Source organism: Molossus molossus, unplaced genomic scaffold, assembly GCF_014108415.1.
Source record: "Molossus molossus isolate mMolMol1 unplaced genomic scaffold, mMolMol1.p scaffold_m16_p_3, whole genome shotgun sequence".
In the NCBI taxonomy this organism is placed as follows: Eukaryota; Metazoa; Chordata; class Mammalia; order Chiroptera; family Molossidae; genus Molossus; species Molossus molossus.
The window spans coordinates 107,784,669-107,810,923 of record NW_023425366.1 but is presented as its reverse complement, the minus strand read 5'-3'; the positions used below and the strand labels follow the sequence as shown (position 1 = coordinate 107,810,923).

The 26,255-nt window shown below is 47.4% G+C and overlaps 1 protein-coding gene across 3 annotated transcripts in view; it reads left to right on the top strand.

The window, feature by feature from the left end:
* The window catches only part of ABCC1 (ATP binding cassette subfamily C member 1), a 142,060-nt gene that overhangs the window by 36,623 nt on the left and 79,182 nt on the right, over positions 1–26,255 (top strand). For all 3 annotated transcript variants that reach the window (XM_036278743.1, XM_036278741.1, XM_036278742.1), the window contains exons 2-5: positions 1,546–1,722; positions 9,702–9,827; positions 14,121–14,258; positions 15,671–15,796. In XM_036278743.1, coding sequence (XP_036134636.1) covers positions 1,546–1,722; positions 9,702–9,827; positions 14,121–14,258; positions 15,671–15,796 — 567 coding nt within the window. The remainder of the gene's footprint in view (positions 1–1,545; positions 1,723–9,701; positions 9,828–14,120; positions 14,259–15,670; positions 15,797–26,255) is intronic.

Genomic DNA, 26,255 nt, shown 5'->3' with positions numbered 1-26,255 from the left:
TCAATTATACCTCTGAAGAACCAGTTTAGGTACTTGTTTAATACCTAGATCTCTCTCTTTTATAAGTCAGGATTTTTATTTTTAAATCATCTTTAGCATTTTTAAGTGTATGCTTTGGTTGTGTTAACTGGGTTTCTTTTTTGAAATGCTTGGAACGTAATGTTTTGATCATATTGTCAAATGTTTTCTTTAAGTGAAATGATCTGTTTGTTCCCATCACTGTCTCTTCCCATTCGTTGATGTGCCTTTACAGCTTGCACAGAACCGTGAGACTCCAGGTTCTTCGGTATCTCACTTATTTGACTGTGGGAAGGCTTAGAATCAGATATCTGGAGAGAGCGTTGTCCATTGGTGGACAGAGATGGCGAGGAGAGATGTGGGCAGCGTGGGGACTGTGGCCAACTGGAACACGTGGACCTTATCTCAAGACTGGCTAGTCCCCAGCTCTTGCTGATGGTTGTGAAGCAGGAATATGGGCTCAGTGCTGCCAGATTTTCTGATTTTTTAAAAGAGTAGCCAGAAATCCAATTTTTTATATGAAATATCCCAATTTGAAATGTTGGCAGCTAATCTAGTTTTTTTTAAAGCATGCTTAAAACAACAGCAACCATCTGTGTGCCAAATTGGCCTGAGGGCCACTTGTTTCAGATCTCTAAATGTATCTGATGTAATCGAAGGAGAGAGAGGAGGTTAAGACCCTGAGATAGAGCAATAAGTTTCCCCAAAGTTGTATAACTGGTCAGTGGTCAGATCAGGACTTGAATTAAATTCTCCATCACTGAAGTCTAACAATAGGTTGGAGTTTATTCTTGGGCAGGTATACTTGATCTATATATGTATATTTATCTGGCATATCTCTTTAACAAAATGTAGGCGGTTTCTTAAAAAAAATAAAAGTATTTACAACAAATTTGTTTCAGTGATGGATAGCCTAGTTGTTAAATGAAGGGGCTCCTGAACCAAATTGTCTGAGTTTGAATTCCAGTTCGGATCTTACCAGCGTGTGATACTGGACAAGCCACTGAACCCTTCTGTGCCTCAGTTTTTCTATTTGAAAAAGGAAGGATAAAGTACTTATAGAATTAAAGGGGATAATAGATATGAAGTATTTATAATAGGGCCTAGCACAAAGAACTGCAATTTGGGTTTGATCCATGATGGTGATGATAATGATAATGGTGATGGTGATAATGGTGATAGTGAGGAAGAAGATTAGAAAGTCCTCAATTCACAAGATAGTGAAGTAGGAATGATTTGTATGCCTTAAGGACTCTTCAGTTTATGGGAAAATACCTCTCAAGATTCCTTTAAATGGACATTTTCATCTTTTGTACAATTGAATCTGCTACAGTTCCCAGGAGTTGTCTGTTCCTGATTCCTTGTTTCATAGTCTTTCTGGCTACTGAACTCTCCGGTTTGCATATTCTGCTTGAGAGGGCCTCGGTCTGTTTTCTTGAATCCCATGACAGCTAGTATTGAACTCCACATGGGCCCTTCCCTCTTTGGCACATCCCATTGACCCCGTGCCTGTGTTTGTTTGCGCAGGAGTGGAACGTCACATGGAACACCAGCAATCCCGACTTCACCAAGTGCTTTCAGAACACCGTCCTCGTGTGGGTGCCTTGTTTTTACCTCTGGGTCAGTTTCCCCTTCTACTTCCTCTATCTCTCCCACCATGATCGGGGCTACATTCAGATGACACATCTCAACAAAGCCAAAACTGTAAGTCATCATGGGAGGGGTGTGTTCCTGGGTGGGCGTGGCAGTTGGTGAAAACAGACATGTTTCTTCTGCTTCATTGGCCCTGAGTTCCTTTTCTAGAAGACAGAAGAATGATGTGGTAGATAAGGCTAGGGCTCTGCATTCAGACATGGGTTCACTTCTTGTTTCTCCCTTAGTAGCTGTAGGATTGTAGGCACATTTCAATCTCTCTGTGCCTCAGTTTGCCATCATTACAATGGGAATGATAGGCTCTCTCAGCAGTCAGGAGATAATCGGGAGGTCTTCCTAGTCAACCAAGGATATCTTTTTTTTTTTTTTTTTTGGTTAATTCTCACCCGAGGATATTTCTTCCATTGATTTTTAGAGAGATTGGAAGGGAGGGAGAGAGGAGGGAGGGAGGTAGGGAGGGAAGGAGGGAGAGAGAGAGAGACAGACAGACAGACAGACAGACAGACAGACATTGTTGTGAGAGAGAAACATCTATTGGTTGCCTCCTGCATGCAACCTGACTAGGGCTGAGGATCAAACCTGCAACCCAGGTACATGCTCTTGACTGGGAATTGAACATGCGACCCTTTGGTGTACATGTTGACACTCTAACCACTGAGTGATGCCAGCCAAGGCCTAAGAATATCTTTGGACCCCCCCCCACAAAAAGTTTTTGGCTTCCAGTCAAGATGGTAGAGTAGGTAAATGTAGTACTGGTAACCTCCCACAACCACATCAAAATTACAACTAAACTACAGACCAACCATCGTTCAGAACCACCTGAAGTGTAGCTGAATGGAAGTCCTAGAACTAAGGATTTACAGAAGCCATGTTGAGACTGGTAGGAGGGGCAGAGACACAGAATGGTCTGAGCCCACACCCATGTGTGGTAGTTAAAACTCGGGAGGGATATCTTGGCTGCGGAGGTTCCTTCTGAGGAATGAGGGGCCCCAGCCCCACACCAGGGCCCCTAGCTCAGGGCTCCAGTGCAGGGAAGAGAAATCCCCATAAATTCTGTCTGTGAAAACTGGTGGGGATTGTGGCTGAGTGAGGCTGTGTAAGATGGAGGCTTCTGGAGTCCCAGGTGTACTTCTTAAAGGGCCCATGCAAGGACTTACTTAGATTCACTCACTCTGAGGGCTGGGGCAGCAGTTTGCCAGGCGCATATGGGAGGGAACTGAATTTTCTGGCGCATATGGGAGGGAACTGAATTTTCTGGCTTTAGGGTGAGGACAGGCAGGACAGCTTTTCCCCAGACAGAATTACCAGCTGAGGCCATTGTTTTCTTTGCTGAGCCCTCCCCTCACAGAGCTGGCAGGCAGCTGACACATCTCAGTCTCCATCAACCTGGCTAACACTGTTCACCCCTCCCTGGTGGTTCCCTGAGACCCTGTCCCACCCAAGCCTCTTCCATTACCTTTTTCATACAAACAGCTTATCTTGGCTCATGCTATAAACTTTCCTGAATTCTCTCAAAGGTTCACAAACCTCCAACAAGCAGGGTCTGGCCTCACTGTACCTCTTGCTAAGTGACCTCAGGCCTGGCACTAGTGGTAGTTGGTCTTAATTTGCAACATGGCCTCTTCCTGGCAACACCAAGTCCAGCACAATCTGCAGATTGCTTTGTAGCTCATGCTGGGTGGACCTGGATAGGGCACAGGTGGCAGCTGACCTGTGAGGCCTTCCTGGGGACCCCAGAGCCAGTGCATATGGAGGCCAGCTTCAGACCACGCCAGAGCACCACCCAACAACCTCCATGTGTGAGTAACACATTCAAGGGGTGGACTCAGCAGGCACCAGAGCCTTGCTGAAGCAAGTTCTGCTCTGTGGGGTCAGCCCTTACACAACAGCTCCTCTGCTATAGTCATGGCTGCTCCTTGCAGCTGATAGGCCTGTGGGTTAACTCCTCCCATTGATGTGCCAGCAGCAATCAAGGCTCAACTACGACAGGAGGGTGCACACAGCCCACAGGGGGTTGCATCTGGAATGCCTGGCTCAGGTGACCAGGGAGGCTGTGCCCCTAGGCCCTACAGGACATCTATTATAGAAGGTCACTCAACCAAGCCCAGGACACATAGCAGCTCTAATACATAGAAACAAACACAGACAGACAGCCAAAATGGAGAGACAAAAAAAAAAAAAAGGCCTTACCTGAAAGAATAGGAGAAATCTTCAGAAAAAGGAAAATAAAATGGAGTCAAGCAATTTACAGAGTTTAAAACAATGGTTATAAGGATGCTCAAGGAACTTAGAACCTCAACAGCATTAAAAAGGACACAAAAACCATAAAAAAGAACCAGTCAGAAGAATATAGTAACTGAAATGAAGAATGGAGTCAACAGCAGATTAGATGAAGCAGAGGATTAAATCAATCATTTAGAAGACAAGGTAGCAGAAAACGTCCAATCAGAACAGCAAAAAAGAGCCCTGGTTGATTTGGCTCAGCGGTTAGAGCATTGCCCTGTGGACCAGAGAGTCCCGGGTTTGGTTCCCACTAGGGGCACATAAGTAGGTTGCAGTTTGTCCCCAGCCCTGGTTGGGGTTGTGTGGGTGGCAGCCAGTCGATGTGTCTCTTTCGCATCCATGATTCTCTCTCTTCCTCCTTCTCTCCCTCCTGCTCTGTCTAAAGATAAATGCAAAAAAAATGTCCTCAGGTGAGGATTAAAAACAAAACAAAACAAATGAGCAGCCAAAAAGAAAAGAATTCCAAGAATTGAGGATAGTTTAAGGGACCTCTGGGACATCAAGTGGTGAAAATGAAGAGAAAGAGAGCAAGGAATTGAGAACTTATTTGAAGAAATAATGACTGAAAACGCTTCCCTAATCTGGTGAAGGAAAAAGACACAGAAGTCCAGGAAGTGCGGAGAGTCCCCCAAAGAGGCCCCACACCAAGATACATCATCATTAAAATGACAAAGGTTAAAGACAAAGAGAGAACCTTAAAAGCAGCAAGAGAAGACTAGGTAGTTACCGATAAGGGAACTCCCATAAGACTGTTAGCTGATTCTCAACAGAGACTTTTCAGGCCAGAAGCAATTGGCACAAAATATTCAAAGTGATGAAAAGCAAGGAATTAAAACCAAGTTTACTTACCCAATAAAGCTATTGTTTAGAATCAAAGGATAGATAAGAGCTTCTCAGACCAAAAGAAAAGCAGAGTGTATCACCATCAAACCTGTATTACAAGAAATGTTAAAGGGTCTTCTTTAAGAAGAAGAAGAAAAAGATAAAAAGTATGAATAGTAAATGGCAATAAATACATATCTATCAACAATTACTTTAAATGGAAATAAATTAAATGCTTCAATCAAAAAACATATGGTGGCTGAATGGATAACAAAACAAGACCTTTACATATGTTGTCTACAAGAGACTCACTTCGGATCTAAAGACACCCATAAACTGAAAGTAAAGGGATAGAAAAAAAATATTTCATGAAAATGAAAAAACAAAACAAAACCTGGAGTAGCTATACTTATACCAGATAAAATAGACTTTAAAACAGACTATAACAAGAGATAACGAAGGACCCAGCGATTCCACTTCTGGGTATTTATTCAAAGAAACCCACAACACTAAATCAAAAAGACATTTACATCCATATGTTCATTGCAGCATTATTTACAATAGCCATGATGCGGGAGCCATTTAAGTGTCCATCAGTAGATGAATAGATAAAGAAGAGTGGTACTTACGTACAATGGAATAGGACCCAGCCATAAAGAAGAAGGAAATCTTGCCATCTGCAACAACATGGATGGACCTAGAGGGTATTGTGCTGAGTGAAGTAAGTCAGAGAAAGACAAATGCCATATGATTTCACTTATATGTGGAATCTAAAAAACAAAAGCAGCCCTGGCCAGTTTGGTTCAGCAGTTAGAGTGTTGACCTGCAGTCTGGAGAGACCCGGGTTCGGTTCCTACTAAGGGCACATACCTCGGTTGCGGTTTGTTCCTGGCCCTGGTTGGGTCGTGTGGGTGGCAACCACTTGATGTGTCCCTTTCACATCGATGTTTCTCTCTCTCTCTCTCCCACTCTGTCTGAACAAAAAAATATCAGAAAAACAAACAAACAAACAAACAAAAACAGAATAGACTCATAGATACAGAAAACATTTTGACCTTCAGATGGGAGGGGTGTTGGGAGTTGGGTGAAAAAGGTGAAGAGATTTAGAAGTACAAATTAGTTACAGAATAGTTAGTGGGGATATAAAGTACAGCACAGGGAATATAGTCAATTATATAGTAATAACTATGTATGGTGTCAGATGGGTACTAGATTTATCAGGGTTATTACTTCATAAGTGATATAAATGTCTAATCACGGTTGTGCATCTGAAACTATAATGTATATCAACTGTAATTAAAAAATAAAGAATTGTTTCAAAAAAAAAATAAAGAGGAATAAGAGATACAAACTTCCAGTTATAAAACAAGTTATGGGATATAATGTACAGCACAGGGAACATAGTAATATTTATCTAGTGACAGATGTTTACTACACATGTCATGGTGATCACATTGTAAGGTATATAAATGTAGAATCACTATTTTATACACCTGAAACTAATATAATGTATGTCAACTATGATTAAAAAAAAACAAAATAAGGTAAAAAAGAAAAAGTTTTGTTCTGAAATAATTTCAAACTACAGAAAAGTTGCAAGAATACCTAGAATTCTCCCTATATACCTGTTACCCATAGTCACTGATTTATAACATTTCGTCATTTTTTTTTTTTTTTAATCATTCGCTTTTTCTTTCTCCATATACACACATTACAGTAAACCCTCGATTTTGTAGACCTTGAGTTAATGGACTTTGGATTTATTTTATTTATTAAATTTTTTTTTTCTTTATTGATTTTAGAGAGAGAGGAATGGAGAGGGAGAGAGAGAGATAGAAACATCAATGAGAGAGAACATCAATTGGCTGCCTCCTGCATGCCCCCCACTGGGCATTGGGCCCACAACCTGGGCATGTGCCTTGACCGAGAATTAAACCGGCAACCTCTTGATGCATGGGTTGATGCTCAACCACTGAGCCACACCGGCTGGGCAGTATTGAGGTTTTACTGTATTTATTTTTTCTGAATCATTTGAGAATAGGTAGCAGCCACCGTGCCTCTTTATCCCTTAATTCTTCAGTATATTTTTTCTTGAAGCACAGATATTCTCTTATAACCACAGTACAATTATTAAATTTAACTTGGACACTTTTTTTTTTTAACAAAATCTTTCTATATTCCAATTTTGTCAATTGTCCCAATACTGTTCTTTTGAGCATTTTCCTCCCCAGTTCAGAATCCAGTACAAGGTCATGTATTGCATTGAATCATGTTGTCTCCTTAGTTTTCTTTAATCTGGAAGACCTCTTCTCCTTTCTCTGTGTTTTATGTCGTTGACATAGTTGAAGAATGTGGGCCAGTTGTTTTAAGTGAGCCCTCAACTCGGGTTTGTATAATATCTCCTCGTGATTAGATTTAGGTGACGCCTGTCTGGCTGGAAAACTACTAGAGGGGACATCATGTCCTCAGACTGTTATATTGAAGGCCGCAGGGTAACCAGCTCATTGATGGGATTAATTCTGGTCATTTGGTCAAAGCAGCTTTTGGTTTCTCCAGTGTTCAGTTACTATTTTTCCCCTCACAAGAATAAGTGTAGACCCATGCACCAAGAGGTCGCCGGTTCACTTCCCAGTCAGGGCACATGCCCAGGTTGTGGGCCCAATCCCCAGTGGGGGGCATGCAGGAGGTGGCCAGTTGATGTTCTCTCTCATTGATGTCTCTTTCTCTCTCTCCCTCTTCCTTCCTCTCTCTCTCTAAATCAATAAAGAAAAAAAATTAAAAAAAAAAAAGAATAAGCCTTCTGGTGGGGAAGACATATCAGAGCATGTATATATCACGCTCTTCATTCCACCTTTTCCTGTTGACTTAGCATGTATCTCAGTAAGTTTTTTTTGTGTGTGTGTTTTTTTTATGAGATCCATGCTTTATGAACACATTATTCTCACATGTCTGAATTTGATACACAAGATTCTTAGTCCATTTTACAGATTCTGAAATCAGCTTGTTCAAAAGGTAAGTTCTGAAACCATGGTTGATGTAGCAAATGACTATATTAAAACAAACAAAAACGTCATCCAAATATTGACAGTTTAAAAGACATTTGTAAAATAGTCTACTTATTAAGTGTGCTTGAACAAAGCATGTGTGGAATGAATTCCATTTATTATGGAGTTAGTTTCTGCTAAACACTTACTGAAACTACAGAAGACCCCTGGCATCCAAGCGTTTAGGAGTTTTCAAGTGTTCCCAGTCTGCGCTAAAAAATGAAATACGACAAATAATTTCTGAGGCACTCATTTGACCCTCAGAAATGGAAGGGCTAGTATGTAGGGCAAATGACCTGGGAGTCAGAAAGGCAGGCACCTGCAACTTGGTGAGGCTTTGCCATTGCCTGTCATCAGATATGCAGTAAAACTCTCAGTAGATCATTTAAGTTTTATAATTATACCTCTCTCAGTAATATTTTATTTTATTTTATTTTATTTTTCCATTTTTTGTTCAGATAGAGCGGGAGGGAGAGAGAGGAAGAGAGAGAGAGAAACATCGATGTGAAGGGACACATCGAGTGGCTGCCACCCGCACGACCAACCAGGGTCGGGGACAAACTGCAACCGAGGCACGTGCCCTTAGTGGGAACCGAACCCGGGTCTCTCTGTACCACAGGCCGACGCTCCAACCGCTGAGCCAAACTGGCCAGGGCCTCAGTAATATTTTAAAGCTACATTGCCCAGGACTTATTTCCGTAAGCCCTTGGTACACAGAAAAACTTGAATGATTTTATTGACGCTGTCCCTTTGCCTACATCGCCATTCAAACCTGTGTTGTTCATATCACAATTCAAGCCTATCTCAAGATGCTATCTACTTCCCTAACCTGAGCTAGATCTAATGTCTTCCTCTTCGACCTCTGGGAGCACTTTGTACTTCTCCTGGGAAAAAATATCTGCCTTTAAAATGTGAATCAGTTCAGACTGACAGACCTCAGACAAGGGGGCGGGGGAGTGGATGAGATAAACCAAAGAACTTATATCCATGTATGCATAACCAACATAGAAACAGTGCTGGGGGGCTGGGAGGGCGGGGTGGGGAGAAGTTTTCTAGGGGAAAAAAGGAGAAACATCTGTAACAAAAATAAATTAATAAAAATTGAAAAAATAAAATAAAATGTGAATCAGCTCTTGTCCTTGCCTTGTTCAAAAACCTTCCAGTAACTTCTCACCACAGAGAAAATCCAGACGTCTTCACAGTGGCTCAGCTTGACCTGGCTCCTGGCTCTCCGGCCATCACCTGCTGTGCCCATTGCTCTTTCCACAGTGGCTCAAACCCACTGAGCGTGTTCCTACCCCCGTGCCTCTGCGTGCGCTGTTCTCCCGACCTGATCTTTCCCTTAATCATTCACTTTGGCTCTCGACTCAGATGCCACCTGATCAGAGAGGCCTCCCCTTACCTGCTTCATTTTTCCTCATTAATTTCCGGCATTATGTATTTTTCAGTTTGTTACTTGCCTGTTTTCATTCCACTCGAATCTCAGCTCCATGAAGGCAGGCACTTTTGTCTGTTTTGTTCACTGGCACCTTGGAAGATCAATGCTGTTGGAGGAATGGTTATTGTGAGAGAGACCTTTGCAAGCTGTTGGGGTTGCTGCTACAGATAAGTTCTAGACTGAGCTCTTGAGTTTTCAGGGCAAATCGTGACCAGACTAATTAAGCCATGCCTGGAGCGCTGGAGGGGATGGTGTACCGGTTACAGAGCAGCATGAGATGGCTCCGATGGTAGCTCGCCCTCCTTAGCACTGTGCATGTTCCAGAGGAGATGTGCTGTGTCCAGGCACCACAGCTGATAGAGTAGGGTTGGCTGGTCCTCCTGAGGCTGAGCTGGGGAAGTTCCAGTGCTGTCTGTTGTAAGCCGTGTGTATTTCTCTTCCAGGCCTTGGGATTTTTGCTGTGGATTGTCTGCTGGGCAGACCTCTTCTACTCTTTCTGGGAAAGAAATGGGGGCAAGTTCCCAGCCCCGGTGTTTCTGGTCAGCCCAACCCTCTTGGGCATCACCATGGTAAGTAGGAGCTGTCTGTCTGCCAGGCACTGTGGAGACCAAAAGCAGTGGCTGGCATTTAGAAACGTGCAGTTCTCACAGTAAAAATACAGAAATTTGGCTTCTTTTGAAGAACTCAAAGGTCTGGTACCACGACTCGTAGTCGTCTAGGGCAACAATTGGCCGGAGCTGAGAGGTGACTGCAGCCTTTAAATGGGACATGCATGGTCCAGTTTGTCACAGTCCCCACTGTGCCCTGTTGCCCACCTGCCCCTGAGGCTGAGTGCCATCCTACAAGGCACTTACTGTTCTCTGTTCTTGGACTGGCTAGCTCAGTCACTCACAGTAATTGCCTGGGACCAAATGGCCTCTTGAGTTTTTAGGCTCTGGCACAAGGAGTGGGAACCCAAGCTGAACAAGAAGCCACCCTGCCTCATGGGGGTCCCCAGTTTAGTGGGAGGTACAAATGGGAACTGCTTTATTATGGCTGGCATGTTTTAAGTACTTATTATGTCTAATTCTCAGAACAATCCTGTGAGATAGGTATTCCATTTTAAGGTGAGGCGATTAAGGCACAGAGAGGTTATGTGCCCTGCTTACGGTCACACAGCTAATACATAGTCAAGAAAGGGGTGGTCACGCAGAGACCCTGCCTTTAGCCCTTGCATTCAAGTGACATGCTCTGAATTAAGGGCCATTCCTACAAGGTACTTTGAAAAGCCTGGAAGGTCCTTGGCGATCATGACCCTTGAGTGTTGTAGAATGTGAAGGGAGCTAGTTTGGGGCAGGATGTTTTGAGCAGGGACAACAGTATGTCCAAGGGTGGGTTGGAGGCCAAAAGGGATTATCTCGGGGAGGACGATGAGCCTTTCTTAAAGTAAGACAGTGGAGTGGGGGAGTTCGGGGTGTTGACGGTGGATGCGACAGAAAGTGGGTCAAGAAAAGCAAGTTGGGGCCAGATTGTGAAGGACCGTGAATCTTTATAGCACAGATTAACAGTGTGTGCTCTGTGCCAGGCACAATCCTAAACCCTTTGCATAGTAATTCATTTAAGGATGTTTGCTCATTAGCCCCGTTTTGTAGGTAAGCAAGTTGAGGCATCAAGAAGAGACACAATTGGTCCAAGGTCACAGCCAGTAAATAGCAGAGCCAGCTTCACACGCAGCCTGTCTGGCTCTGGTGTTTGCCCCACTGTCTTTGTGGGGCTCTTTGCTAATACCTGGCTTTTGCTTGCGCAGGGCTTTGCTGTCCTGTGTGTCCCCAGAGCCTGGCACTGTGCTTTACACACAGTAGGCTCTTCATAAATGTGTTGAGGGAATGGGGAAATAAAGGACTCGGTTTCACTGGCCTGGAGGTCTTGGGCTCTACATTTTGGCAGGGGAGTGTTAAGGGGACTAGTTTGGGCTGGGGTAGCTCATATTCCTTTAACTTTCCCTCTTGCTGGCCTTTGCTTCTTCATTCATGCCTTTTTGATGCTGGGGACACAGTTGTGATGGGCTGAAGGTCACCAGGCTTTATACCCCCTGGGGCTCTGAGCTCGGCTGGCCAAGAGGTGAACTGGCCTGTGACATCCTCAGTCTCTCCTCAGGGCTCCCTGACAGAGTGAAGGACGACTAGCCCCCCTGTTCCTGTTGCAGGAACATTCTCCAGACACACCCGAGGACGCAATATACAGGCTCTAGGAGTACGGGATACGAGGCGGTCAGCAAATGTGTTTTATTCCCAATATGTGCCAGGAGTTGAAGATAAAACCAACACAGTTCCTATCCTCATGGAGTGTACAGTCTGCTGAGCAAATATAGACGTTCAACAAAAGATTCCCAAAAAAGGCACAAAATATGGGCTTGTGTCAGATTGCTGGGACAGTGAAGTTAGGTGAACTTGGTTTGGTCTGGAGGGTAGGGATGAAGCGATGGTGGAGCTAAGGCCTGAAGGGTGAGCAGGATGTTAAAAGTTGAGGGGGCCGTGGGTAGAGGACCGCCATTGGTGAGAACAGTACATGCAAAAGTCCTGGGGTCGGAGGGGGAAATTGAGAGTTGGCCTGTGGGGCTGGAATGGAGAGGTTGAGGAAGTGAGGAGGGGAGCTGGGATGGCTTAGGCCTGACCCTACGGAACTCGAGCTTCAGGTTAAGTGGTTTGGTTTTGTTTTTCACTCCCAATGCTGGGTTCTAAACCTTTCGTGCCATGGATCCCTTTCTCCTTTGCCAGTCTGTTCTCCTTCTCAGAATAATGTTCTTAAAAACAAGGAAACCCATCATACACACAGACACACACACATATACATATATGAAGATTTTGTGCTGTACACTTATATTTTTACTTGGGGTTTCACTGATAAACATACACCATCTGTGACTACCATTTCCACAATAAAGAGAGCAGTTCCATCACTCCCCAAAGTCCTCCCGTGCTGCTCCTTGGTGGTCTCTGCTTTCGCCCCTTCCCTGGGAGCCGCTCACATGCCGTCTGTCCCCGTCGCTTTGCCTTTTCCGGAATGTCACGTGGGGAACCATGCAGGCTGGAGCAGCTTGAGTCTGACTTCATAGCACCTGCAGTTCAGCCGTGTGGAGTGTATCCAAAGATTTTTTTTTGACTTGCTGAGTGTTTTTGATGTTATGGTTTAACCAACCCGTTTTTTATTCATTCTTCAGTGGCAGGGCATTCAGACTGGGAAGCCAATTATATTTAAATGCAGTTATCAAAAGATAAAAGAAAAAAAAAAAAGTAAAAAATATGTGTGCTTCTCTATTAATGTATTTTAAACCAAGATCTAGCAGCAGGTGTGATGCTCCTTAACTTCCAGATAGCGAGGACCACACGAGAAAGTTGGGACAGCTTCACTGTATATTTTCAGATACGATTTCTGATGGTGCCAGGTTCAGGGTACTGCTCATGCCATTGTAGTTTATTACCTCCACTTATAACTGGTGGTGCTGTGTGGGAAGATGAAGCTGTAATTGTTTCCCGTCCACATTCACGGACTCCCAGGTTCTATCCACAACCTGTCCTTGGAACCCAGGTTAAACCCACGGTCCTAAAGACAAAGCGTTTCAGCAAGGATGTGATATTCCTGCCTTTCGTATTTAAAAGCTGACGGTAGCCTCTAAGTGGAGAACGGATTATTGGGCAGGAGTGGAAGCTGGGAGGTCGGGGGGGCGGGGGGGGGGGAAGGGGGCGGAGACCGGGATCAGGGTGAGCAGTGGGTAAACTGAGGACTAGCTTTAGGGGCAAAGCCAATGTGTGTTTTTGATGGTTTAGATGTGGGGAGTGAAGGAGATGGGGAACAGAGGAGGACAAACGGACAGACATGTTTCTGGTTCCAGTAGCTGGGTTATGAGGGGTGGTGCGGTGCGTGACCTGTAGCTCCTTAGAAGTTGGCTTGTGTCCATGGCTGGCCTTGGGGGTCTGCCTCAAGAGGGAGACTGCCATTCAGGGGGAAGGCCGTGGAGTTTCCTTTTTTCCCCCAAGGAAAAGCAATTTTATTGTTTATTTTCTTTCCCTGATCAGTAATCACATGTAAAATGGAAGCAGGAGCTCCAGGTATCAGGAATGAAATAAAAATCCCAACCCCCACCACCATGGTTCTAACGCAAACCCCTGGAGACGAGATGTGTGACTGCAGTCAGAGTGGGAACCCGTTTCCTCGAATGCGAACCGAGGTTCCTGCTCTCGGGGAGGCAGAGGCACGGAGGTGGGGCCTGTGAATGCTTCCTGCGAGGCAAAGGACACTGCTCCGTGCAGAACGGTTCACTGTCGCCAAAGGAGAAGTTGAACACAGGTCTCTCCAGTTCTAAATCAAGGGTGGGCCGGCTGCTTGCTTTTGTAAATAGTTTCATTGGCATGCAGCCACGCCCATTCATTCATGTGCCACCCAGGGCCGCTTTCACACTGCAGCGGCGATGCTGAGTAGTGACAGACACTCTGGCCTGCACAGCCTAAAGTACTGACTGGCTGGTAGATATTTTAAGAAAAAGTGCCCATTTCTGTTCTACACTGAACTTTCCCTCCTGTCCCAGATCTGTACATGATCTCATTAAATTCTCACGGTCATCTTAGGTGTTATCAACTCCATTTTGCACATGAGGCTCAGAGAGGTTTGGAAACTTGCCCAGGGTCACCCAGCAGGGCGAGAGCAGAGCTGGGACTGAAGCCAAATCCTCCTCCAGGCTGTTTCAGTACCCCTGGGCTAAGGGCAGCCCTCCTCCGGGCTTAATGTCTGCCAGGCCCCTGGACTTTGGGGGTGTTGGGGACCAGGGGGGCTTTGGGGTCCTGGCCTTCTCTTGACGACTCCTATTGTGTGTGTCTCTTTTCTAGCTGCTTGCTACCTTTTTGATTCAGCTCGAGAGAAGGAAGGGAGTCCAGTCCTCAGGGATCATGCTCACATTCTGGCTCATAGCCCTACTGTGTGCCCTTGTCATCTTGCGATCCAGAATCATGACTGCCTTAAAAGAGGTAAGTGGTGGCCTTGCTCTGCATCTTCCCGCAGCAGCCAGGGGCTTCTGTGGAAAGCATGGTTGCCATGGGAGCCAGGAGATGGGTACCACATGGGCTCGGCTTCTTCCTTGGGGATTTCCCTACTTCATCCAGCTTTTGTTCTAGAACCTTCTTTCCTGACAGCCCCATCTGTCTGTGTAGCTTCAGGAAGCCCATTTGGTGCTCCAGAGGCAGGAGCTGTGGGCTGATGCACCCCATCCTCTGGGCCTCTGTCAGCAGTGAACAGTGTGAAGTCAGCCCCAGGTGTCTTCAGTCTGGGAGGGGTCCGAGCGGGGAGCAGTGTTTGCAGAGTGGCTGCTCCCCCAGGGGCCCCTGGGCTGTCCCCGCGTTGCCTTGGTGTCATGAGCTGCTAGTCTGGCTGAGAAATGGTTCACGTTGGCTGCCAGGTGTTGCTCCTGGGAGTCTGAAGAGTGTGCTGTTTCAGACCCACCCTATCCTGTTCCCTTCTTCTCCGAGCTAATCAGACACTGGTGCTAGGCAAGGGAAGGAAAAGAAATGGAACATTTATTAAGCACCTGCAGTGTACAGTACACTGTCTTTTTTGTTGTTGTTAATCCTCACCCAAGGATTTTTTTCCATTGATTTTTAGAGAGGAGAAGGAGGGAGAGAGAGAGAGCGAGAGAAACATCCATGTGAGAGAGACACATCGATTGGTTACCTCCTGTATGACCCCCACCCAGGTACATGCCCTTGACCAGGAATTGAACCTGAGACCCTTCGATTCACAGGCCCACACTCTAACCACTGAGCAAAAACAGCCAGGGATACACTGTCTTTAATAATGATGAGAGCTGACATTCGTTGAGTTCATATTTTCAAATTACCAGGCTGAGGTCTAAGTTTTTTTCATGAATAATCGTATTGACTTCTCACAATTACTCTGCCTGGGTTTCTCAGCCTCAGCCCTCATTGACATTTGGGCCAGAGACGGCTTTGTTGTCAGGGGCTGTCCTGACCTCTGTCGGATGGTCGGGGGCATCCCTGGCTTCCACTCACTGGGTGCCAGTTGTACTCTCCCAAGTTATGACAGACAGACTGCCAAGTGTTCCCTGGGAGGTAAAATCACCCTCAGTTGAGAACTATAGGCCTGTTTATAGATGGGGAAACTGAGGCACAGTGAGTTTTTTTTTTTTTTTTTTTTAAAGTAAGCTGACAAAATCCACAACCACTGGGAGCAGAGACAGGACTTGAATATGGGTCTGCTTCACTCCTGGGCCGGGGCCTCCTCCCACCGTGGGGGACACCCTCCCCAGGCGGTGCGGACCACCCTGTGATGGAACCACCTCTCTTGTGATAACGTGTGTGTGGGGGTGCTTCTGCGGCCCGCTTCCAGAAAGTGACTTTCTCCCTCTTCCTTCCTTCACATTTAGGACACCAAAGTCGACGTGTTTCGTGATGTCACTTTCTACATGTACTTCTCCCTCGTGCTGATTCAGCTCATACTGTCCTGTTTCTCAGACCGCTCGCCCCTGTTCTCTGAAACCGTCAACGACCCCGTAAGTGTGATCACAACTGTGTTCGAGAAAGTGCTAGCTAATGTTGGTTGGACACGTGTTCTGCACCAGTGCCATCCACCTGGGATCTCATTCTGTTTTCCCAAATGCCCGAAGACAGGCTGTCGTGTCCTCCCCACGTGGCTTGGCAACACTGAGCCGCAGGCGTGGCTGGGGCAGAGGAGCCTGAGGACAGAGTCTGATTCCTACTTGTAAATTGCTGTGTCTTGCAGGCCTTTGTAGTTTTCTCATTTGGTTGGCATAGTGATTTTACAACATCTGAGCAAACATTTAAAAATCAGGAAGTTTCCCATAAATTCTCAGTGTCCAGGTTTTCTAGAAAAAATGAGGAGCTCAGGCAGTGTCAGGGTCGTTAAGTCACATGGCAGCAGTTGGCCGGAGCCGAGGAGTGCGGCCCTCATCGACCGCAGTCCCCACCACTCCCCTGTTGCACTATGGTCTTACTTCTTTCATCTAGGTGCGCGCCTGGCCCCTGAGGGATTCGCGTTGGAGACACCTGGTCTGTCCTGTCAGCTTGAGGGAAGTCCTGTCTGTGCAGAAAGAGGTCATTGGGCAGGTGGAGATGGCCACTCTTCCTGCTGGGAGAGTAAAAGGGAGCATAGTCATTTGTCACCCTTGCCTCTGTTCTTTCTCCCTCCCCTCCTCCCTTTATCCTCTCTGCCTTCCCTTTTCCTCCTCTCCTTTCCTTTCTTCTTCCCCACTTCTAGCTAGTGCCGAGGGCCAGGCTCTGATCCGGGCACAGGGCTGTAGCAGTGAACGAAGCAGAGTTCTTGTCCATTGGAGGCTTAGGTTGTCATGGGTGGGGACAAACAGTCACCCAGGACCCACGTGTCTATCAGGTGGTGGCAAATGCTAAGTAGAAAAAAGCAGGGAAAGGGGATGGAGATGATGGTTGGGGGTTGTGTGCAGTTTTAGGGGAGCCATCATGAAGGCCTCCCTCAGGAAACCTCACTGGGCCAGAGACCTATAGGAGGGAGGGAGCCAACCCAGCAAATACCCAGAGAAAGAGTGTGCCAGGCAGAGTGGTGGCAGACGCAAAGGCCCTGGGGCAGGAGCTGCTTTGTAATGTGGAGAGGCCAGTGTGGCTGGAGCAGCAGAGTCAGGAAAGAGCTGAGAGGTGCCGTCTGAGAGGTGGGGACAGCTGTCTGTTGGCCTGATGGGCTGTGTGGATTTTATTCTGAGAGGAACAGGAAGACTTTGGAGCATTTATTTGATGCTTTGTTCATGGTCAGTAGTTGTTAACGGGTGAAATTGCAGCAGGAACAGTTTTCAGCTGCTATGGTTCTGTTGGGTCTGGCCTGAGCCTTAGCAAAGGGCCGAGGCTGTCAGTGATGGAGGGACTTGTGGGGGCAGCAGCACAGAGGAGGAGGTTGAAACCTGTGACCCCATTCTTGGATTTCCCTGCTCAAGGAGGAGCCAGGTTGGAGAAGCGAACAAATTGTGTGTTTATACAAACGTTTTGTGCACGTGTGCATGTGTTTATGTGTGTGTGTGTGTGTGTGTGTGTGTAAGTGTTTGTGTGTTAGTGTGTTCTTGTGTGTGTAAGGGTCACAGAGGCAGCACCCATGCCTGCAGCACCCATTGGATCTCAGCCCACGCCTGGCACAAAGGAGGGGCTCAGACGTCTCTGGCTGTGTGTCTGCTGGTTCTCAGTGTGTGTGTGTGGGGGGGCGCTGCAGAGTGTCCCCATCTGGGAACATTTCTTGATCAGGCTGTTCTGTTGGGTCTGGCCTGAGAATCACACCGAACAAGGCACACCCCTCCGAGTGGCTGCAGACCTTGGGCTCCTCGGAGGATAGACTGAGCCCGGGTGGGCTGACATGGGCATCACCTGCCTGCCAGGCCACCTTGGCGCTGAGAAGCAGTCCTGTCACAGTGGGCCGTCTTGGGTGCTTGATGCAGGGGAATTTCAGGTTTTTGGTCCCCTCTGGGGATCTGGCTCAAGCTCCTTTCACTTCTTTCCTGGGCGTGTGTGCAGGGAGGTGGCCCGTAGAGCTGACTTCCTCCTCCCATTGTGTTTTCTGTTCCCGGCAGCCTGGGCCTGGGGCCCGACCTGCTCAGCTCCAACAGCTGGAGGCTGGGCTGCGGGGGGCCAGGACACCCCGACTCTTCTCCCCAGTCATTGTTTTTCTGTTTTAGGAATCGAAGGTCAGAGAAGTGGGCTGTTAGGTCCTACCTTATACCCTAAGTCTGATGTGGAGGCAGCGTGTGTGATGGAAGAGGAGCCTGGTTTTGGAGTTGGGCAGACCTGTACTTTAATCCCACCTGGGTCCCTTAATCCCTTCAACAGACACTCGTTAAGCATCTGTTGTATATGGTGCTTAGTTCCGGGGATGCAACAGTGTGTGACACAGATACGTTCATGCCCTGCTACAGGTATCTGTTCATCACACCCGCCCTGGCCTTGGTTTATTGCATCTCCGCCATGGGCGTTGACCAGCTCCACTGGGTAGATCTCACCAGGGGACTCTCCTAAATTGCAGTCAGATGGTTGTAGGGCCCGAGTTTGGCTTCCTTGCTCACACTCCAGGCAGTGCATTAGGCCCCTGGCTGGAGCCTTGGCCACACGTGACGGCCTCACGTATCTCCCTGAGTGGCCTGGGCGTCCTCACAGCAGGGTGGGCGTGTGTTTGGAGAGGGAGCCATGTAGAAGCTGTGCCACCTTTTATGATCCAGTCCCAGAGTCACAGAGGGTCACTCCTGCCCTACTCTTTTGATTGAAGCAATCACGGAAGTCTGCCTGGGAGCAAGGTGGGGGGACGCAGACCCACCTCTAGAGGAGGATGGCCGGGTCTCATTGTGAGACCAGCGAGTGGGATGGCAGATAATGTCTGGCCATCTTTGGAAAATACTGTCTGCCGTGCGCCCTTAGGAAGCTTCTGGTCTGGGGGGCTGAGGGGTGTGGCGGGAGGACAGCCGTTAAGCAGGTTAGCAAGCAAATAACGATGGAACCACAGTTGAGATGGAGGCAGGGAGGCAGATCACCTGACTTTGAGATTGGGGACTTTGGACCAGTTGCCCCTCCTTTTAGGACCTTAGTGTCCTCATCTTTAAAATGGATTGAGGCTCCACTTGATGCTCGCTTCACCCTCCTCCCTGCCCCGGATCTGAGAAGGGGGACGCTGTTGGGTACCTTCTGTGCCTGTCCCTCTGTCTCCCTCAGAGCCAGTATCACAGCAGAGCCTGAAAGATGGGAGAGTCCAACCCCTGCCTCTCTCCTGTCCTCACAGCAGCAGTTGCTGTCGCCTGTCCTCAGAGAGAGCAGTCAGCCAAGCCCTGAGGTGGCCAGGGTCAGGCGAGGCCTGGGAGCTGGCAGCACTTGGCTTCCCCAGGCTCCCTTCTGCTGAGTCACCCTGCCGGCTGCCCCTTGCATGACTCAGATGTCTATTCTGGCCCAGGTCTCTTGGCAGGGCTGCTTCCCTCTGTCCTCAGGCAGCTGAGCATGGCTGAGGCTCCTGCCTGTCCCCACCTCTGCTCCGTTTATCTTGCTAGCCCTGAGGCTGCTTGGGGTCAGGGGAGGGGCTTTATATATGCAGCGGGGGCATTGTGGTCCCCCGTGATCATGTGGTAGACTCTCACTTCTCAAAGTGGGGTCCTCCGTCAGCCCAGCAGCATTAGAAATGTAGCATCTCAGGCCTCCTGAGCCCTGCTGACTCAGTTTCCAACAAGGTCCTGGGGGTTCATGGCTGGAATGCACTGGAGAACCTTAACCAAGAACCTCTCAGCTCATTTGGAGTAAGACGTATTTTTAGCCAGGTCCATAAATATGAAACATCTCTTTCCCAACATTTTACTATGAGCATTTCACACCTACAGAGAACTTGAAAGACTTGCACAGGGAGAACTCATCTATCCACCAACTCGCTTCTACAGTGAACATTTTGCTAAACTTGTTTTATCACATGTTTCCAGCTAGCCAGCCCATTAATTTTTTGATATTTGAAACTTCCTTTGAAATACATTAGTGTCCTTCACCCCAGCACTTCACCGTGCAAATCATTAGCTAGAATTCACTGTTTATAGGGGTTATTTTTAAAGTAACATTTACATACAGTGACATTGCTGAATCTTATTACCATTCAATGAGATTTTGATAAATGAATAACTAAGCCTCTCTCAACATATAGAACATTACCAGGACCCCAGGAAGTTCCCTTTTGCCCCTCCATGGTTAATTTCTATACCTGACATCCTAGAAGCAAGTGCTGAGCTTAAACTGTTTATGAAAGCATTGTAAACACCTTTTGTTAAAAAAATATTTTTTATTGATTTTTTTTTTTTTAAGAGAGAGAAGATGGGAAAGGGAGAGAGACATCAATGTGTGAACAGAACATTGATCTGCTGCCTCCTGCATCCCCCAACCAGGGATCGAGCCTGATACCCCGGCATGTGCCCTGACTAGGAACTGAACCAGCAACCTTTCAGTGCATGGATGATGCCCGACTAACTGAGCTGCACTTGGCAGGGCAACACCATTTTTAATTCCTTTCTCCTTCATACTTCGGTCACTTAGTAGTTCAGCATTGTGCCACGGGCTAAGCTGGGTTCTAAGCACCGAGAAATGAACACACGTCGACTAGTGTTCTTGAGGAAAGGTGGAGGAGGGGCGGCAGGTTACTAAGCCAGCAGCACCAGGATGGACAGTGGGGCTCAAGGCAGGAACGTGCTGGGGGCTCCAGGCCAGCATCCAGAGGAGCAGATGTCTGAGTCAGAAAGGAGAGGCTGGAGGGTGGACTGGAAAGTACTCCTGGAGGAACCAGCATGTGCAAAGGTCTGGCAATGTGATGGAACGTGTGAATGTTTGGGAACTGCATGCATTCTGCTTGGCTGGATAGAACGGTCCAAGGAGCCAAGCAGTAAAGGTCACGGGTAGAACAGTGTGTTACTATAAGGACTTGAAATTTTGGCCTGATGGAAGATTTTTCAGTGAGGGAGTGACACACTCTGGGTGGGAGCATTTGGAGGATCCCTCCAGCTGAAGCCTGGAAGAGGACTCCGACTCAGAAAGACTAGAGACACTCAGGAAGTCATTGTAGGAACCCAGGCAGGTAAAGTGGAGGGTTGAGCTGGACACTGACCCTGCGTGCACTAGAGCATCAAAGTCCAGGAAAAAAATGGATGAGGTCATGGGAGAAGGGCACTGTGCACATGGTGTGTGTTACAGTAGAAGAGACTGGTCCTGAGCAGGGAGGTGATTTGCGCAGCTCTGAGCAACAGAGGCAACAAACCACCAGTAGTGTTACAAGTTGTAGCAACAACTCTCTTTTATTATGGGACATTTAAATGGTTCTGACTAATAATAATGATAGCAGCCTGGTGTGCTGTCTTTGTTTATTAATTTATTTAATCCTGGAAGCAACCCAACGAGATGGGATTATGAATCTCTCCCCATTTTGCAGTTGAGGACCCCGAGGGTCAGAGTGGTGAAGTGTCTTACCTAAGTCACAAGACTGGATCTGGGAGCCCTTTCACTGGGTTCAAACACCTGAGCAGGCCTGGCATCACCTGGAGGGCTTGTTAAAACACGGGTCACTAGGCCCCGCCCCTAGAACTTCTGAGTCAGTAGATCTGGGTGGGGCCCCAGTGTTCGAATTTCTAACATTCCCAGGCACTGTGGATGCTGGTGATGGGGGCCGCATTTGGAAACCCTTGCTCTAAGCTGTACTGCTGTTTTGCTTGTCCCGTACTCCTGGGCGTATAGGAAATGCAGAGTGGAAGTCACTGGCAGACAAGCAAACTAAAGGCAGAATCTAAACCAGAAAAGATGTCTAGGGACCTGGACAAGGTCTTCAAGCTGCACTGTGTGGGAAGTAATGGATGAGTGAACCAGTGCCTGGGGCTCTTGTGTCAAATTGGTTTAATCCACGTGGTTTCTGGCCAAATCACCCCAGCCAGATTCGGTGCCAAAGAACGCAGCTCTGTTTGCATAAATCATTCTCTCCTGCCTTCAGCGAGGGCTGGTGTGAATTATTCCTGTTTCTAAATGAAGAAGAGACCACTTAGTAAGCCTCCGTCCTGGGTCAGGAGTTAGTCCGTTTCAGTCTCAGAGGTCAGAAACCTCAATGCTGGCAGCTGCTTTTGTACTCAATGAATTACACCAGAACATTCTGCTTGGTTTCGGTTGGATGGTCTGCTGTCTGGATCCTCGTCCATTAGCCCTTTTCTTCTTCCTCTTTTAATTTTTTAAATTTTTTATTATCAGTTCATGGCTACTTAAGCACTCCAGTTGCATTCCATGTCAGATAGGGACATCCAGAAAGTGGCTCCCAAAATGACACTGTATTTGCTTCTCTGTGCCAATGATGGAGCCCCGAGTCAGCCCGACGTGACTTCCAGTAATCTGAAAATCTGTGTTTGGATCCCTTGGAGGGTGGACGGCTGGGGGAATGAATTTGACAAAGCTCTTGGAGTGTACAAATTAGAAACTGGAACATGCGTGGTAATAACCTGGCTTCATTGAATTTGCAGGGCAAATTTTCTCACAGGGGCTGGGATTTTCTGAGCTGGAGAGAGGATTACTGTTTCCCCTCTGGGCCATCATTTCATCTGATCTCACTTGTGCACAGTTGTGCAGTCCACAGGCTGCTTCGTGTTTGACCCACAGCTGGAGTTGCCTGACTTGGAAAGCAGGCTGGCATGGGTGAGGCCCCTGTGGGTACATGCCTAGCACAGCTGCTGTTTGCGCTGTGCCTCTGAGCAAATTAGCGAAGATGACTTATCCCCCTGGGTGGATGAATTTGAGACAGGCCCTGCTTCCTGTAAGCTGAGGCAGTCCCTCCCTGGCGGTCTTGTTGAGCTGGGCCTGGGGTGCATTTCAACCAGGCATCTTTGTGCAAAGTTTAACTTGTACAACTGTGCGTTGATGCCCAGACTGAAGGGAGACTGGGTTTGGAGGCAAAAGGCCATCATTTTTATTAAAAAAAATTTTTTTTTCTTTATTGATTTTATAGAAGAATGGAGAGGGAGAGAGAGATAGAAACATCAATGAGAGAGAACATCAACTGGCCGCCTCCTGCATGGCCCCCACTGGGGATCTGGCCCACAGCCTGGGCATGTACTCTGACCAGAAATCGAACTGATGACCTCTGGGTGCATGGGTCGACGTCAGCTCAACCAGGATGACCGGGCACAAAAGGGCATCGTTTGAGCTCTAGTTTCACCTTTAATAATCATTGTGTCTTAGGGGTGAGCAGGGGTCAGCCAACATTTTTTGTAGAGAGCCAACTAGTAAATAAACGTCTTAGACTTTGCAGACCATGTGGTCTCTGTCAAAACTACTCAACTCTGTCCTTGTAGCAGCCCCGGACATTTGTGAATGAATGGGCATCACTGTGTCCCAATACAACTTCATTTCCCAGTGGCCAGCCCATGGCCTTCATTGCTGAACCCGATGTGAAGCCCCGGCTGCAGGGCTCGAGTGTCATGGGCCTGCTGGAAAGGGAGGCGCTGTTATTGTTCTCACCCTTGTTCACTAACACTACTGATCGCATTTCCCGCACTGTCACCCTGTGCCAGTACTGTTCTGAGTACGAAGTAAATGTGCTTCATCTCATTTAATCTCCTCACCACCAAGTAACGTGTCCACGGTCCCGTGGCTAGTAAGGGGCAGAGCTGGTATTCAAGCCCTCTAACCGCCCAGCTCTGTGTTCCCTCGCGCAGCAGCCATCCCTGTTTCCCCACCCCTTCTCTCTGGCATCCTGTTTTTCCCTTTGTTTCAGCTCTCATTGTTTATAGTTATATATTTATTTGCATCTTGATTTGCTTCCTGTTCATTCCCCCTCAGTTGGGACGTTACATGGGCCCGGGCCTTGTTCTTGCCTTCCTAGCTCTGTTCCCATCCCTTAGCTGCCTCCCGGAATATGGGGAGGTCCTCCCTAAATATTTGCTCAAGAAATAAATGAGTCATGGCTAGCTCTGCCTCGCCTCTCCCCCTCTCTGCCAGCACTGTCAGCTCCTCACAATGGGTAGGAATTGGGCTCCAGTTGAAGCGCCTTTGTGATTCCCTAATAACCCATCCACTTCCAGAAAAAAAGGACTAGCCTACAGAGCAAATACCACACCACCTCCTCCACGAATAACATTGCTGCCTTAGGCTGCAAAAATTCAGCTAATAACACAGTCCCATGGACCTCATTTGACTTGTTCCTCCCTGTAGTCCTATAAGGTAAGCTGAGCAGTTGGGCTAACCACGCCCATTTCTCAGATGTGAAAACTGAGGCTTTGAAGTAGAGGGATTCGCCCAAGGTTGTTTAGCTAGAAAATGGCAGGTCTGGGGTTTGAACCCAGGTCTGTCTGGCTCCACAGTCTGAGCTTACTCTGCGTCAGGTTGGTCTGGAATGTAGGTCTGTGGCCAGCTGCATCTGACTGACTTTATTAAAAAATGCTGATGCCAGGACCCCACCCTCAGAAGTACTGATCTCATTGGTCTGGGTTGGGACCCTGGGCACCTGGGTGATTCTGGAGCAGCCAGGGTTGGGAACCTCTCCAGGCCTCGTGGCCCCAGAGCCGAGCCTGGTGTTCTCAACCTAGGATGTGTGTGGGAATCGCTGGGGACGCGTGTCTGATGGAGACTTTCATGTGTGTCCAAAAGTGGACGGCACAGTGAACTTGACCCTGCATTGCAGCTGTAGCTCTGAAAGGTACAGAATTTATAGTTTTCAATAGCTTTTTATTTAGAAATAACTTGACTCACAGAAAGTTGCAAAAATAAGTAGAGTTCCTGTGTACCCATTACCCAACTTGCCCCAATGATAGTATCTGAAAGATAAGGATTTTAAATAGCACAACTATTATGTTGCCTAAATACATGAATAATAATTCTTTAACATCATCAAATATTTCAGTTGTGGTTGCAACATGGTTCACTCTCTTACATTATATCATTCCTTCATTTATTAGCTGGACTATTTTTTCTTTCTTTTTTTGTTTTAATTCTCACCCGAGGACATTTTTCCATTTTTGGTTCAGATAGAGCGGGAGGGAGAGAGAGAGAGAGAGAAACATCGACGTGAAAGGGACACATCGAGTGGCTGCCACCCATACGACCCAACCAGGGCCAGGGACAAACTGCAACCAAGGTACATGCCCTTAGCGGGAACCGAACCCAGGCCTCTCTGGACCGCAGGCCGGCGCTCTAACCGCTGAGCAAAACTGGCCAGGGCTATTTTTTCTTCTTATTGAGTTTTTTAGAGAGAGAGGAAGGGAGAGATACGGGGCATGTACCCTGACTGGCAATTGAACCAGGAACTCTCAGTCCATGGGACGATTCTCAATCCACTGAGCCCCACCAGCTGGGCTTAGCCGGACTATTTCTATGCCAAGACACTTCCTCTCATCTTTTTGGTCCCCCTCTGGCGTAGATCATTAAGGAAAGGTGGAAAAATGCTTGTTTCCTACCCCTTTTCTGTTTTTAAGACGATTTGGTTCACTAGCATCTTTTCATCGGTGACACCAAGAGGTGATTCTTTTTTTTCAGTTATCAGTATGAACTTGTGTATTTAAACATGTGACATGTTTTAGTCCATTCTGTTTACTGTTTTTATGACAGCTCACATTGTCCCTTTTAGGCCCATGGGAGCCACTCCTGTTTGCTTCTGTGGCCCTTTAGCAAACCTGCTCAGCTTCGGTGTCCTTGGTGTCAGGTGTGACAAGGTGTTCTAAGCTTATCTTGTACACTTCCTGCCCACCCACTTTGCCAAGGAGACTCTGGGAGTTAAAAACAAAAACAAAGGCTCAGATGCTCTGGTCCCATCCCAGACCAGCGTAATCAGAATCTTTGGGCAGCGAGGCCCAGATATGGTGTTTTCTAAAAGCACTCCCAGCTCGGGTGGAAAACCACTCAGGTCGAGGGGGTCTCCCAAAGCCTCTTCTCTGAAAAAGCCTGGACCCCCTTGAGCACCATCCTCAGCTGAAGAGCTCATCACTGCATGGTGACCCCCCCTTCACTAAAGCTGGCGTTTCAGAATCTAGACCTGGACATTCCCACACTGAAAGCTGGCCCGTTTGTGCCATCCCAGAGGCTCCACGCTGCTGTCCCTTTCCCTCGTCTGTGTTGTTGAGCTGGAGCTCATCCTTGTGCCTTTGGGAAGGAGGTGCTGAGAATCTGTCCGAGTTCCCATTGCCCTTACGATGAAGACTCGGGTTCCTTACGTGGCCTCCGGTGCAGACCGCCCAGACCCTGTCCCTGCCAGCTCTCTTCCTGGGAGCCCAAGGAGATGCCGTGATCCCCACTGCAGCTGCGGTTTTGTATTTGTTCACGGGATTATTTATTAATGTCTCTCTCTGAAGTTTGACTGGAGCCCACATCCTGTTTCTGCCACTTCCTTTTTGGGACCCTGGGCCGATCATTTCACCCTGTGCTTCTCAGTTTCTTTTGTTATATAATAAAGTTGATGCTTTTACCTACTTTGGTGGGTAGTTATGAAGATTAAATGAGATAACT